The sequence below is a fragment of the Ammospiza caudacuta genome, chromosome 15 (assembly GCF_027887145.1).
Source record: "Ammospiza caudacuta isolate bAmmCau1 chromosome 15, bAmmCau1.pri, whole genome shotgun sequence".
Classification (NCBI taxonomy): Eukaryota; Metazoa; Chordata; class Aves; order Passeriformes; family Passerellidae; genus Ammospiza; species Ammospiza caudacuta.
In genome coordinates this window covers 16,293,095-16,307,504 of record NC_080607.1, presented here as the reverse complement: position 1 = coordinate 16,307,504, position 14,410 = coordinate 16,293,095, and the positions used below count along the sequence as shown (strand labels likewise).

Sequence of the window (14,410 nt, the reverse complement as noted above, 5' to 3'; positions counted from 1 at the left end):
GAAGATGTTAATTTTCAACTTCTGGACACCAGGATTCAAAGTAAAAATAATTTTGCATTGTCATCCAAGTCTCAGCTGTTCATTCTACAAAATCTGGCATAAATGGCCTGAGGAGGACCCAGGATCTGCAGAGCAGAATTCAGGTACACTCAAGTTTAAAAAATTTTGTGTATTACTTCCTGTTTTCATGTGGTTAATGACTTGTGTTACTTTTTAAATGTGGTTACAACAAAACAGCATCATGGTGTAAGATATTTTGTCCACAGCTGGTGCCCATGGTCCTCCTAAGGTAAGCCATTAGTTCAGCTTGGTTGTAACATGTAGCCTTACCTTTAGAATAATTCACTTCTACAGCAACCTGTAAAGCAAAGCTATGGAGTTATTTAAGATAGAAATTAACAGATCCTGTGGCAAATGAAAGAACAACCTCCACCTTAAGAAATGGAAGGATTCTAAAATGACTCACTGCTTCCACACAAGCTCTTTAGTTCTTTTCAGTTCTTCCATTAAAATGAACCTCAGCAGGTTGCTGACCTTCCCTTTGACCCAATGCTCTGTCAGGGCCAGGAGATTGGAAATGCTGCAGTTATCACACAGTGGGTGCTCATGTTTACTATATTTGACATTTATTGGAAATATTAATGCAAGTACAGACCACAGGAGACAGATCAGCAATGTTGTAGGAAATGGTGGTTACAATTTTTCTGGTTTATTTTTGAAGCAAACCCTGGCTGGCACTTGTGGTTCAGAGCTGTGGCTGAGCAGGGGCCGGTGCCCATTGGTGGGCAGGGATCCATCAGAGCCCTCAGCACTGATCTGTTCACAGCACATCCCTCCACCTCTGTCCTAACACTTCCTGTCCCTTCCCCCTTTTTTCAAAATTCTTTCCTCCTGGCCCTTCAGTTCTGCTCTCCAGCTGTAGCTGCTGTCTCCCCCCCATTTCCTCCATTCCTTCCAGCCCCATTTCCTCCCTGCCCTGCCCTCTCCCCGTGGTGCTGCACCCACCCACAGCAACCCACACTGGCTGCAGCAAAGCTGAACACAGCTCAGCCCGTGAAAATCTCTCCACAGGAGGGATGCTCCACAAAAAACTGTGAAATCTGCTTGCTAGTTAAAGCCACATTGGCAGAAAAGCTGAGTTATTGAGAAGCAAAAACGACCACAGCAGCTGTGAATGTGCATTTTAGGGTATGCATTTCAAAAAAAGCCACTCACTCCAGGGATTTCTTCACCTTCAGCCTCCTTATTTTAGATTACTCACCTCACAGTTCTAAAACACAAATAGACCAGAAAGTTTCAGGAATTAGCCAGAATTGAAACAAAATTTTATTTAAAAATGGCCACATACAGAAAGCCATACTCTGACAGAATGAGAATGCAGGCATATAAATAAAATAGAAGAAAGAAATTTATTATCTTTTAAGAAGTTGTTGAATGCCTGTAGAAATTAACCAGTAAGGTTTTTTTCAGTGCAAGGCCAAACTGTGAGTTCTACTATGCAGTCCCTAGTGCAGAAAAATTTGGAAATGAAAAAACTGACTTTAGGATATCAAACGATGCTAATGGCTGAGCAAACATATATAATGAATTTCAAGCTAAGCATCTTCATCAGAAATGATGGTACAGTTTTGCAGAAGTTTCACATACACTTTTAAAATTGAAATGTTATTTCAGTTGTAATAATCTCCTGTAAAAGTATGGCAAACTTCAATGACTTAAATTAGTAAGGTAGTCTCAAGCCATTTCTGTTTAGAAAAATATTCTGTTTAGAATAGTTAATTTTTAAAAGTTACATATCTATATTCCTGTTTTCTTCCCCCAGCACAAACCTTATGGAAGTGTTCTTGTTTGTTAAAAGAAGCTCTGTAAGCAGACAGTACTTAATAGGCAATTTGATCTAACAGAAATGGCATGCAAAATCAAATATGCTGGGCAGGGTGACACTACAGCTCAGAAAGGCTGAGAGAGCCTTGAAATCACTTGTAAGCTTAGAAACAAAATTCCAGGAAGAGCCTTGGGCACCAAAATACCCCATCAGCTCCCCCTGGGCTGGGCCTTTGCCTTTTCCTGCTCCCCCTGAAGGGGCTCAGAGTCCCGTGAGGTGCCCGGGAGTGCCTGCATGGCACAGCCTGGCACGTGCCAAGGGCTGACCTTTCCCTTCCTCAGGGAGTGACTGTGACAGTACCAGGAACCTGCAGGGAGTACCAGGAAACACCCCTGGGAACACACAGGGCCTTGGACTGGGAGCAAATCAGCTCAAAGGGTGAAGGGAACTGGAACTCAGAACTCCGGTTAAAGTGAAGCCCAACACAACAGCCACTGGATGGGACAGGTTATTTCTGATCAACTTAAGTATATTGCTAAATACTATTTCCTTTTTTGGTTAGGTATCTCCTCAGCCACTTTCACAAAGGTTTTTTAGTCTTTAATTGGTTCTTTGACACCCACTACTGTAGCAGCTTACAAGATTTTAAGGCTCTGTGCTTATTGTACCTTTATGTAATGGGCTTTTACAAAAGGGAGACATTTATTGCAGAAGTTTAAGATAAAATTTGACTTTAAGGTACTGCATGCCCAGCTCACTGAAGTTGCATTTAGGAGCAGGATTTAGGTCTTGATAGGTAGGTAAGAGACACTTTGATGTTTTACCTATAGTGCCTGAAAAACAATTTGAGTACCGTGTTAGTTCAATCAGTCAAGTTAAAAAGGTTATCAAAAAATATTTGTACATTCTTTTATATTTCAAGCATCAAGTAATAAGCTTTCTGTTAAACCAAGTTGTATCACACAACTGTCAAAAATCAACAAAAAGAACAATGCTGGAACAACCATTCTGCTTAATTTTGGGCTTGGTCCCAAAAGAGGTAGTCCATAAGTCACACAAAAAAATAAAAGTTAGCCTAACATGCCAGTGTCCTCCACCATATGCAGCCTCAGCACTAAATGAGGCTATTTCACATCTGCAAACATTATAAGTTAGTGTTCATGTAAATACAGGAACTACACTTAAATTCATTTCTTCATCGGTCCAGCTGACCCAATATATTAAATAGCCTTTGAGCCTCAGCCTTGGGAAAAATTCTCCAAATTAAATTTATAACATGCCTCATACACACATCCTTTAAATAACAAAGGATACATGTATCTAGGCCTGGAGAGAGGCTGCAGGTCGTTCAGCCTCATTAGTGACACAGGTCTAAGAGCTATCATCATTTCTCTACAAATGCTGCTGCTGCCATGGAATTCCTCATGGTTCCTCGTGCTGAAGCTGCCAACTCTTCAATTTCAGCATTCAGTCTTTTAATGACCCATTCCAATGCTTCACGGCCCTACAGTTAAAGGAAAGTTTATTAGAGTGCAAATCTCAGTGAATAAGTCAGTCAGTTAAATTCTTACTGCAAATGACTGAAGTCACAGTAGTTGAAAAAGGAAAGAACAGAAGTTCATGCCTCTGATGTTATTTCAATAACTGCACTACTGCTGAACATGTTCTGCCTTTGAGTTCATGAAAACAATTCCTTATATCAGCAGTTCTCACATTATGATCCATAAAATACTTTTTATCCAGACTGCTTTATCATTCTTGAGGCTGAACTCAAGGTATCCTTGGATAGCCAGAGGACACACTCAGCTAAAACACTGCTCCACTGCTCCCACATGACTATTTCAGTGTGTATTCATACATTCCTTTCTGACTGCAAAAATGAACAGATGGCATCAAGAGGGCAGCACAAGAATGACAGTGTCACGCTGCTTGAAGATGTTTTCTCCAGTGAAGATTCAGAGAGCTTTGCCAATAATAATTTATCTGATCTCCATTCACAAGAGGAAAACAAGAGTAAGTTCAGCATGCTGAGCATTCAGTCTCTGCAGTAAAGGCAGCAGAACTATGGGGCTCCTTTCTAAGATTGCTGACAAAGCCAAAAGGTAAAGCAGAGATCTTTATTCCCTCTGACATTTAGCTAGTGATCACACATTTCACACAAAGGCCATACTTACCTTTTTAGCATTGGAAGAAATTGTGTTTGCCATTAGCCCTTCTAGGTAACTGCTGAGACTGACACCTTTTACAGATATTATTGCTTCTTGTGTCAGAATGGTTCTGGAACAGAGCAGGAAACTGAATTACTCTGAGTAGTTTAAAAGAGAAACCCCCTCCTCCCCCACAAGAACATTCCTCATCAGCTTTGCTCTGTAACAGAACTTCCTGCCCCCTGAACACAACCCACTGCCACACTGTGTAACTGCTTTATGCTTCTACCTCTCAAATAAATCCCAAGGGTGCCTGGCAAGTCCCAGCCTCCCTTTGGGGCTCTCAGCCATTCCCATCTTTAGCAGCAGCATGTTAAGAGTGGAAACAGCAGATATGGAGTTACTGAATACTGGAAAAGTATTAAAACATCCCCTTCAACAATAGGGATTGAACATTTCTGACTGTTGTGACAGAAAATCTCCAATGTTAGAATCCCTAGAACCATCTTTCAGAACTGTCACCACTTACAGCAGGACAGACTCACTAAGCTCTAAGTTAAAACACCAAGCAACCACCAAAACACAAACCTCTAAAATCAGAGGCTAAAAGCACATAAATGTGGAACAAGGAGCTGAAAACTGCAGATGTGCACAAATTCACACCCTAAACTGGACTGGACTCCAGCACAGAATGACCCAAAGTCTCCCAGGGCTCTGCAGAACCAATGTCACTGCAGGAAGTGACAGTCCATTTAATCCTGGTTTAGACAATTTACTGTAAATAAAAGCCATGTAACCCTCATCTTCTGATCAAGGGAAACCAGGGACACGTTCAAAGCAAAATCCAGTCAATCTCAGAGCAGGGGGGTACTCACTTGTGTGGTTCCTGAGGGTGTGGTTTATAGACAAGCCTCTCATCTACTGACACGAGGTTTGTGAATGAAATCTGTAGAACACAGGACAGGATTACCCTTTAATACAAATAACAGAATACTACAGAGAGCAAAATATCATGTGATTACAAAACAGTCACACTGTACCTACACCAAGAGGCTTTAAAACATTTTTTCTTAACACCATCCCCTCCCCCAAAACTCCTCCTGCTCATCAGTGTGTTCACAGCCTCAGCAGTGACAAGATCCAAAAGCCAAGCAGCTCCTTCCTGAAAACCACAACTGATCAACTCTAACCACGTTACTTAAACCTTTAACTTGTACTGTTCCAATGCAATTTTCAAGTTATTTTCAAGATAATTTTCCTTTTTATAAGTACAAGGTGTGTTCCATTTGAGAGGCATAAACACAACTACTTACATTACAGGATTTAAGCTCCATTGTTTTTTTCACAGGGTCAACAACAGAATGCTCCTGCACATATGTCCTTGTCCTGCAGGTGCCAATGAGCTGGGGACAGGCAAACAGAGATGGCATCAATTCCACCAACCCACTGCAATTCTTCATGCCTTTAAATGCAGTGGTTACTGCATTGAACAGACACCAAGAGAACACAGGTAGGGTTTAGCTTAAAACAAAGCTATTTAGCTGAGGTAGATCTCATTTTCCAGATGGAAGCAGCCTGAGGTGCAGATTTGGCTGTCAGGGTGCTGTTAAGCTTTCCCCGTACATAAATGCTTAAGCCATTAAACTTTTAAACCATTACAGTTGTGAAACGATATACATCTATGACAGCAGCTGGCTCAGGAGCCTCCCCTCCCTGCGGTGTCCCTTCGTGGCCTGTGACACAACACCCACCGATTTCACAATGGCCGGGATTCCCCACTCGGTGCTCAGGAGCCGGTGGCTGTGCAGCTTCCCGCTGGGATCCACGTGCCTGGCCAGGACATCCACTCCCACCACGCTGGGGTTCATGGGGTTGGGGTATTTCCTCATGGCGGCTGTCATCACAGTTTCCCAGGGGTGACTGCACAAACACAAGCAGGACACCGAGTTGCACACTCGGTTTGCAATAGGATTGTGTCCTTCCCCGAAGAAAAACCTCTATTTCGTTGAGTGGGCAGTGCTCATGAAAACACAACATACCTGATTAACTGGGTGTGCTGGTTCTGTTATAACTGGAAAAGATTTTTCCCCCCGTGACACGATGCCAAAAGACTGCCCTTTATCCCGATTTTCATAATACTGGAGTGATCCATTAAAGTTTCTACGTCCCTCAAACGAGTTCTCCCTCAGATCATTTCTAACACAGGAGTCCGGAGCAGCCGAGCCCCAGAGCGAGCAGGCCCTCACGGTGCTCGGGAGCCGGGGGCAGCACAAGGGCACCGCTCAGGGCGGGCAGCGCGCTGGCCCCGCAAGGTTCAGCCCCTGCCGAGCTTCCGCAGCCCGAGCACCGGCCCCGGGAGCGTCCCCCAGCCCGGGGGAAGGTCAGGGGAGCCGAGAGGCCGCGGCCCTGGCCCGGTGCAGTCCCCGCAGCCCCCGGCCCGCCGGACGAGTCCCGCCGCTCTCGGGGCGGGCCCGGCCGCCTCCCCCGCCCCGCAGGCACCTACTCGAACACGTGCTCCGAGGTCCAGATCTTCATGGCTGCGGGGCCGCTCCCGGCCCGGCCGCGCTCCGGAGCCGCCGCTGCCGCCGCTCGGCTCCGCGGGCCCGGCTCTGCCGCCGGCGGCGCGCGCCTGCGCGGACAGCGCCCGCCAATCGCCGCGCGGCGCCGCGCTGACGTCACGGGGCGTGTACCGCGTGACCGGGGCCGTGCCCGGCCGGGGACATTCGGGGTGAGGTTGGGGCGGCCCCGGGCGCCGCCCGTGACCCCCGGCCCGGTCCGGCCTGGGCTGGGCGTGAAGGGCGCGCCCGGGGGTGGCACCGCCGGCTCCGCCGCCCTTCGCGCAAACACGGGCGGGTGCGGTCTGTGAGCCGCGCTCCGCTCAGGCCGGGCTCGTACGGCCCAGCCCGGCCCCACCGCGCCAGGGCAAGGCAGCAAGGGGCGGCGGGGCCCGGGCTGGGTGTGGTGGCCGATGACGTCAGCACTGCCGCAAGTGGCCGATGACGTCACAGCACGGCCGTTACCGCGATGTGCCGGCAGGGGGCGCGCAGGCGGGTGTGACGTCACGCGAGCGGCGGCGCGGCCCGGCCCGGCCCGGCCCGGCGGTTTTGTAAGAGGTTTCGTAAGGGTTTCATAACCCGCAGCGCTGGGGCTGCCCCCGAGCGCCTCCGGTCATGGGCAGGGAGCGGCGGCACTGGCGGCGCTCGGAAAGCAGCGGGCGCGGCCCCAGAGGCACCCACAGGCACCGGCCGTGCTCGGCACTGCCCCAAACGCGGCCACGGGCCGTGCTCGGCGCCACCGAGCGCTTCCTTCTGAAAGCCCCACAGGGCCGGGCTGCCGTGGCTCGGAGCGAGCGGGCTTGGTGACAAACAGAGACCGAGTGACCTCTGTGCTTCCCTCACCGCACAGAAATAGCCCCAGTGGAAAAGCACAGGGGAAACGTCCCCGACACAGATCGGATCGCACAGGGCTGACACCGCCGCCGTGCCAGGAACCCCGGCCGGGCTGGGAGCGCTCACCCGCAGTAAATATCCCCTGTCTGTGCATCCCGACGTGAACCGGCAGCTCTGCTGCAGAGAGGCTGCTGTTCAATGAGATATGCGAAGTTCAGCTAGTAGCAAATATTTAATTGAGAGCTGTTAACTAATACATTTTTTCTGGGCATACCTATCTTGATCCTATATTCCCTGACTCCTTCACCTTATTATTCCTGAACGTGGCTAACTCTGCTGATCTGCCAGAGTGGACAGGGTTACTGCTGGGAGATTATGAGGAAGCTCTAAATCCATTGTAGCATGAGTGCCCACCGAGTGATTTTTGCAAAGGATGTTAAAAGTGCAAAGCATTTTGAGAGGTATTAGTGTGACACAGTTGTGGAAGGCAGTGACCCTGGAACAGGCAGGGACCCTGCAGCAGATACCCACCCCTTATCCATCAGGCTGCCTGTAGCCTCTCGTCAGGTTTTTTTTCCTTTAAAAGAAAAGTTATCTACTGGAAGCAAAGCAAAATGTCATCTCCAAGAAGGAGTCATGCCAACATATGGTGCAGATTAGGAGCTAGATTTCAGCAGTTCTTGCTCATGTAAACTTCAGGCTATTTTAACAGGAGATTTGTTAAAGTAGCTTTCTATATCTGAGTGATATCAAGTGTGGAACTACTTATAAACCTGTCCTGTAAGAGAAATAACACAATTATAAATAAAACAGCCAGACTTAAGGAAAATGAAATGTGCATTTGTAACTGCAGAATAAGAAGTGGCACATCCTAAATATTAGAATTATTTACATTATATATACCATAACATCCAATGGCTTTGTCCCTATGTGTTGTCAGTATCTGTCTAATAACTAATAAAATAAAATGAACCATTCTGTCAGTTGAGTTCGTCCAGTCCCAGGCAGTACCAAAATGATCCCCGAGGATGATGATGGTGGACAAGAGAACATAAAAACCTGTGGAAACCCATGATGAGATTCCTTAGTCCACATGTGCCTTTCCGGGGCTGTTTGCTCACAGCTGCTAGGTGCAACTGATGCCTGAAATGGGCCTTGTGATTCTGTGTTTCAGATTTTGGCAGAGCAATGCCCTTGGCATGGCTAAGAAATACTGGAAATTGCTCTGGGAATTCTGTGGGAAAGTGCTCTGGGGTCCCAAGCTCTATGAGGCATGAAGATTTTGTATTGCCAGACCCACATTTGCCAGAAGGGAGGTGAGACTTGTTCCCTTTAAGCAGCCTCACAAAAATCTCCTAATTTTGACCAAAAAGCGGAAATATCAGGAAATAACTCACAACCCCAAAGTCTCTTTATCTACAGCATTGTATCCAGGTCATTCCTGCTCTCCACAGTGGGTACCACAACTCCAGACTGTCAAACCCAATCAAGCCTACACTATTATGTGAAAATCCAGGTATTGTGTTTCTATTTGGAAGGCAAACAGCACTCTGGTTTAGAGCCCTGCTCCAGAGATCAACCAGGGCACTCTGCAGCACAAAATGTCACTGAATTCCACCCTGGGAAGGGTTTGGTGACAATGGCAGTGACTCAGGCTGCACTTGTGAGGGAAATGAATGCCTGAAGTGCCATTGATCATGGGTCACCAGAGCTGAGGTGACACTGCAGGGATGGTACAGGGAGGGGTGAGAGGGGAAGGCTCTGAGCTCACCTGCTGTGCTCCCTGCCATGGGCTCTGGTTGCTGCCCTGCTTCAGGAATCACAGCTCTGCACTTCTCACAGACAGCTGAGGTGTTCACTGTTTCTTACACTTCAGAAAATTGTATTTTGTGGTGTATTTCCCCCTTGTCATATTCTAAAATATGGCTGTGCTGCAGTAACACAGCAGTTCCTTTTTATTGGAACTTCAAAATCCAACTTTTATTGGTGTGAAATATTGATATTCACAGGCAATATTAATAAAAAACATTCAAAAGTCTTGCTCTTTTCTTGAGCTGGAAAAACTAGTTCCCACTCCCTCTGTCAATCTGGCAGTTGTAATGATAGAAAATTGTCAATGTTTTCTTTTCCAGACATACCTCTTCAGTGACTTCCATGGTACAATTCCTCATGGCTGCCCAGCTACAAACACTCTTTCATCAGCTGTCAGTTCAGGATCAGCCTCCTCATGCTTGGCTGTATTTTCCTGAATGTACTTGTCACAGAAAACTTTGTTGGGTACCACAGCTCCCTTTCAGTGCTTCCAGAATTGGCTCATTAATTCCTGGCAAGTCATAATGCATCCCTGCATGACAAGGTCACATCAATCAAATGGTGCTTTTAATAAAAAATACTTTTATTGACAGAAAGAAAGCACAGCAACACCTCAGGGTGGTACCAACTCCTCCATTTTTGCCCATAATTTAATAGGAATTTTGTTCAAGTAATTTTGATCCTTCCAGATTTCTGATTAATATCTAAAGAAGACACCAATGAGGAAATGCCACCACTACAGAACATTCTGGAAAAGTGGTGTTAGACACAAATGAGTTTCCATGATGAGACATTTATTAGGTGAGAACAGAGCTCACACTGTAGCAGGGATTAACATGCTTTGGTGCATTTCTGTCTCTTCAGAGAAACATTAATGGAATAAAAATATTTCCCTTTCAATACTGAAAATGTGTTTTTATTTAAGTAACCAGCATTTTTTACCAGTTTTACCTCCTCTGCAAAGCATTAACAGTTTCACTGCTGATGTTGAGTCCTGACAGTGCTCCCACTGCTGCAGCAATCTCCCCTCCCACCCCAGAGCCCTTCACCTTCCTTCAGAGCAGATGTTGTCCCAAATTCCTCATCCTGAGGCCTGGAGCCCTCCTTTGGCCCAGGGCAGAGGGGAAGGAGCAGAATGCAGCAAAGAGCACTGGGGAGCCCTGAGCTCCATGAACCTCCCAGCCTCGGGCAGGGGAGCAGCCCTGGGGGAGCTGGCCCTGGTGCCACTTGAGGACAGTTATTTCTGTCCTGGGCTGCTGCTGTGGCTCTGGGACAGCTCTTCACGTGGCCAGGATGAGCCATGTGAGGAACAAGGCACCAAAATTTCTGTTTGCACAGTGGGCCATAAATGACATGGAGAAATGACAGGAAGGCCCTGCTGGTGCTGCAGAGCAAGAACAACTGATCAGGGCTGATTTGGCCAGTGCTGTGCACCCCAAAACACCCTCTGGAACCAGCTTGGCTTTAGCCAGACCTGCAGCAGTTCTCTCAGTTCAGAGCATTTGTTCTCCACCTGCTGACAAGCACTGACTTGTTTGTACCATGCAATTCTGTTTAATTCAATTAAAACACAGAGCAGTGCAAGACACCAAATGCCTGTGTTTGTTTCTGCACTTTAGCAGTTGACCAGAAGAATTTTGTTTTCTATCCTGTAGTATTTGCTGTCTCCCTCAGTGTGAAGAAAAAACAGCTCATAGAAATAGCCAACAAATCCCCTTCCCTTACTCCTTCATATTCTACCAGAAATAGCCATCAAGTTGCCTAGGAAATACAAATAAAATTTTTACAGATTATAATTTTCTATCTTCAGACTAATACCTGTCACTCCCTAAGAAGAAGTGAAATGCCAGTAACCCCATCAGCTTTCAGAGAAGAGATGCAGGTGTTCATATCACTACTAAGAAATCAGTTGGAGTCAATTCCTGCCTTCTGTGTGGAAAAACCACGAGAGGGGGCTGGATCACATGTGTTGTGTGTGTATTCCACTCCCTGTGTGTCCCTGTGAGAACAGGCTTTTAGAGTTCAGTTTGCACAAGTCCTCATCTGTGATTTAGCAGCTTTTCTCCCCTTTGCAGATATTGGTCATCACAGCTACAATTACACTGCACAACTCTCTGGGATGTGATTTCAATCAAGCTGCTCTCAGGTAACCTGAGAACAATTCAGGGTGCAAATGTCCTGTTGTGAACCTGTGCACTCAGTGTCAGATAAGAGCCTTTGGTACTTAATGGAAAAGCCAAGGACATGATTCACAGAATGCAGTTGAAGAAGCTCTCAACTTCTTGAGAAAGTGAGGGAGGGATATGTTTAAAAACTTTAGGCAGTCTTTGGTTGGAGAGAGAATGGCCTCTTCATCTTGACCATGAATTTGTTTTTTCTTGGAGGAGCTCTGAAAGCAGAGTTGCAGTCAGAAGGGATATGAAAGAGTGCTATAGAAGGTGGTAAATCTCCCAAAGATCCTCCTGTGGATCTCCCATGGTGCCCACAGAGGGAATGGAACACCCCAGAGAGCCCCTCTGCAAACCTACAGGGTATTCAGACTGAGCATCACAGGATCAATAGGCAAAATCCATTTAATACTCCACTCACATTTGAAGTTGTTCTCAACAAGTGAAAACAAAAGAATTAATTATAAGATCTTCAGAAACCTGTGGCCTGATGTGGAAGGACAGCTTGGGATCTGAACTGCTGATTGGTGATGCTGCTACAGCCACTCAGTTTTAGCTGATTGGAGCTAAGAACATCAAGGGGAGACAGAGATTTTGTTACCTGCCATTTAACATCTCTCCCATCCCCTGCACACCTTGAAGAACCCTGCCCAAATCCCACCAGTATCCTGCCCCCTTTCCCCAGTAAATTCAAACCCAGACATTATCTTTGCCTCAGAACACAGAGTTTAAGTTAGGTCATATTAAAAATGTGCATTTTTAATTGAGTGATCTGGGACAGCCATTTGATTTTCAGATCCTTTCTATTTTTCTGCCATAAAATGTGCCAAGAGGTTTAGAGCTGCACACCTTCAGAGTGCTGTTGCCTCATATACCTTCCTTACCCAGCATGTGATACATCTCCTGCAGTTGGGAAACACTCTGTCTAACACTGCCTACACTAACCAGGCTCTGGCACTGTTTATATAATTTGAATGCAAATAATTATTTTTCTTATCAGCTTCCTCCCCCACCTGACAACATCCAAAATGCAAACGCCCTGCACACAGGATCCCACCCAGCTGGCCTGAGCTGCTTCTGACACTCACTCTTCCACCTGCCCTCTGGGCTCCTTTGTTTTAACACTCTCCAATTACTGCAGAGAAATGATTTACCACCTTGCACAGCTGTGCTTGCCTTTATGTGTGGCAGCAGAGGGCTGAAACAGGTACATGGCCCTTAAATGGCTTTTGGCAAGGAATGATCTGGTTTCAATTTAAAAACTGACTCAGAATTTGTAACAAGGTAGGTGCTGTTTGACTCATTTGGACTTTTTAATTTAGGTTGTGCAGTTACCTTGATTTGCAGAATTCAGGCAGTTGGATTATGGCTCTACAAACATCTTGTCTGTGTCAGGAGTGGGAGCAGCAGCTGCCACCAGGTGTTAGACTGAGCACAGGTCCACAGTGGTGCACAGCTCGTGGATCAAGGGGACTGTGCTGTTGTCTGGGAAACAGTCTCTGGAACTGAGAGTGTGACAGATCCCAGCCAATAATGTTTGCTCTTGCAAGCATCACAAATGTGCATGTGATCAAGTAGGCAGATGATAATCACATGTTATCTCCCACAACTCATGAGCAAGCACAGTAACAGCACAATTAAAGACAAAACCACAAATTCTAAAGGACTTTGAAAATGCTGATGATTTTGTGTTGTTTGGAGATAATCATGTTTCTCTTCCAGTCATTCTTGTGTAATTCAAAAGATGACAACAGTTCTATAAAAACACTGTGCTCTCAAATATTTGTGGGGTGCAACGAGGACAGGTCATGGTCAGAATTCTGTATTAAATCACAAATGTAATTCATGGTCTTCAGACCTTGTTCCCTTGTCCAAAATTTCTGTCAAACTCTTTGTTTCAGAAATCTTGTGCTCCATCAGCTATCTTTGGACATGGTTTCAAGAAACCACAACCTGAAAATAAAAGTTGTGACTCTGTCATACACAAAGTACCGCATGGAAGTGGCCACTTAGTCATCAGTGCTGACATCCTCACTGTCACCAAGGCAATGCTTAACTGTCACCAAGACAATGATCAAATCAATAATAAACCAAACAGCCCTGAGGCACTTAGGCTTTCATGTGCCTGAGGTGACCACACAGCTCTGGTGAAGGCAAGCCATTAAATTGTTTTTCTTGTAAGTTTTGTGGGCCAGAGAACAGGTGGATCCTGGATTTCAGAGTATTTCTGCTGTCCTTAGTGCTGGGATTGTGTTTGTTACTGCTTTGCAGTCTCAGCAACTGAGAACACAAAACCTCCTCTCTCCTCAGATCTTTAACAGGAACAGCAACTTAAGGCTCAGTCCCAGCCTCTCATCTGGGCCTGACAGTGGGAATTCCCAGCCCCAAACTGGGAAGAAATGTATGGACAGGACTGACAAGTCACAAGGAAACAGCAAGCATGGAAGTCAAAAACTGCACCTGAAATGATCCGTGTCCTTCTGGGGATGAGGTGCTTCGACAGTTTTAAATTTTTAATATCTTATCTGGCCACTGGTGGTTTCCTGTTTGTAGCTCCACTAAAAATAGCTCTCTCCTTCTCTCTTCCAAACAGCCTTCTGAGGGCTTCTCATGAGTTCATTTCATCCAACCTAAGGGATAAACTATAAAAGAAAAAGAAATAAAAAATATTAATCAAATAGGAGAGTTTAAAATGGAAACATAATGCAAGGATCTTCCATGCAAATAAAGTAATAGAATACTCTTCATGCACAGTTGGGACAAAAGTATTTTCTTTCATGGTATGCTCTAATAACTTTTTAAACTGTAAAGTAAGCTGACTCCATAAAATCCCCACTAATGTAAAAGTCATAGATTCCATTTAGGAAAAATCAAAATCAAAGGCCATGAGATGGTATGATCAAAACTGTCAGAGTCCAGCTTGATAAAATGCCTGAATCTGCATTTCCTGTAGCCACTGTCTGACACCCCAGGCCATGGGGGCTCTTTTATGTACTTAGCTGTGAAATATTACAACACTTAAAGAAAAGTGAGAGGAATATGTGGGAATACTTACAATCTTGGAAATCC

General features: G+C 45.8%; 1 protein-coding gene across 3 annotated transcripts; it reads right to left on the bottom strand.

Moving 5' to 3' along the window:
• Positions 1-1,047: 1,047 nt before the first annotated feature.
• PRELID3B (PRELI domain containing 3B) lies at positions 1,048-6,589 on the bottom strand. 3 transcript variants are annotated; one of them, XM_058814437.1, is made up of 6 exons: positions 6,476-6,589; positions 5,724-5,892; positions 5,286-5,375; positions 4,848-4,918; positions 4,000-4,102; positions 1,048-3,329 (listed from the first exon to the last, which is right to left on the bottom strand). In XM_058814437.1, exons 1-6 carry the CDS (start codon positions 6,505-6,507, stop codon positions 3,210-3,212), a joined length of 585 nt encoding a protein of 194 aa, XP_058670420.1. In that variant the 5' UTR covers positions 6,508-6,589; the 3' UTR covers positions 1,048-3,209. The 3 variants fall into 3 exon arrangements, with proteins under 3 accessions (XP_058670420.1, XP_058670422.1, XP_058670421.1); XM_058814439.1 differs by having other exon boundaries at positions 1,048-2,658; XM_058814438.1 differs by lacking the exon at positions 6,476-6,589 and adding an exon at positions 6,012-6,381.
• Positions 6,590-14,410: the final 7,821 nt, after the last annotated feature.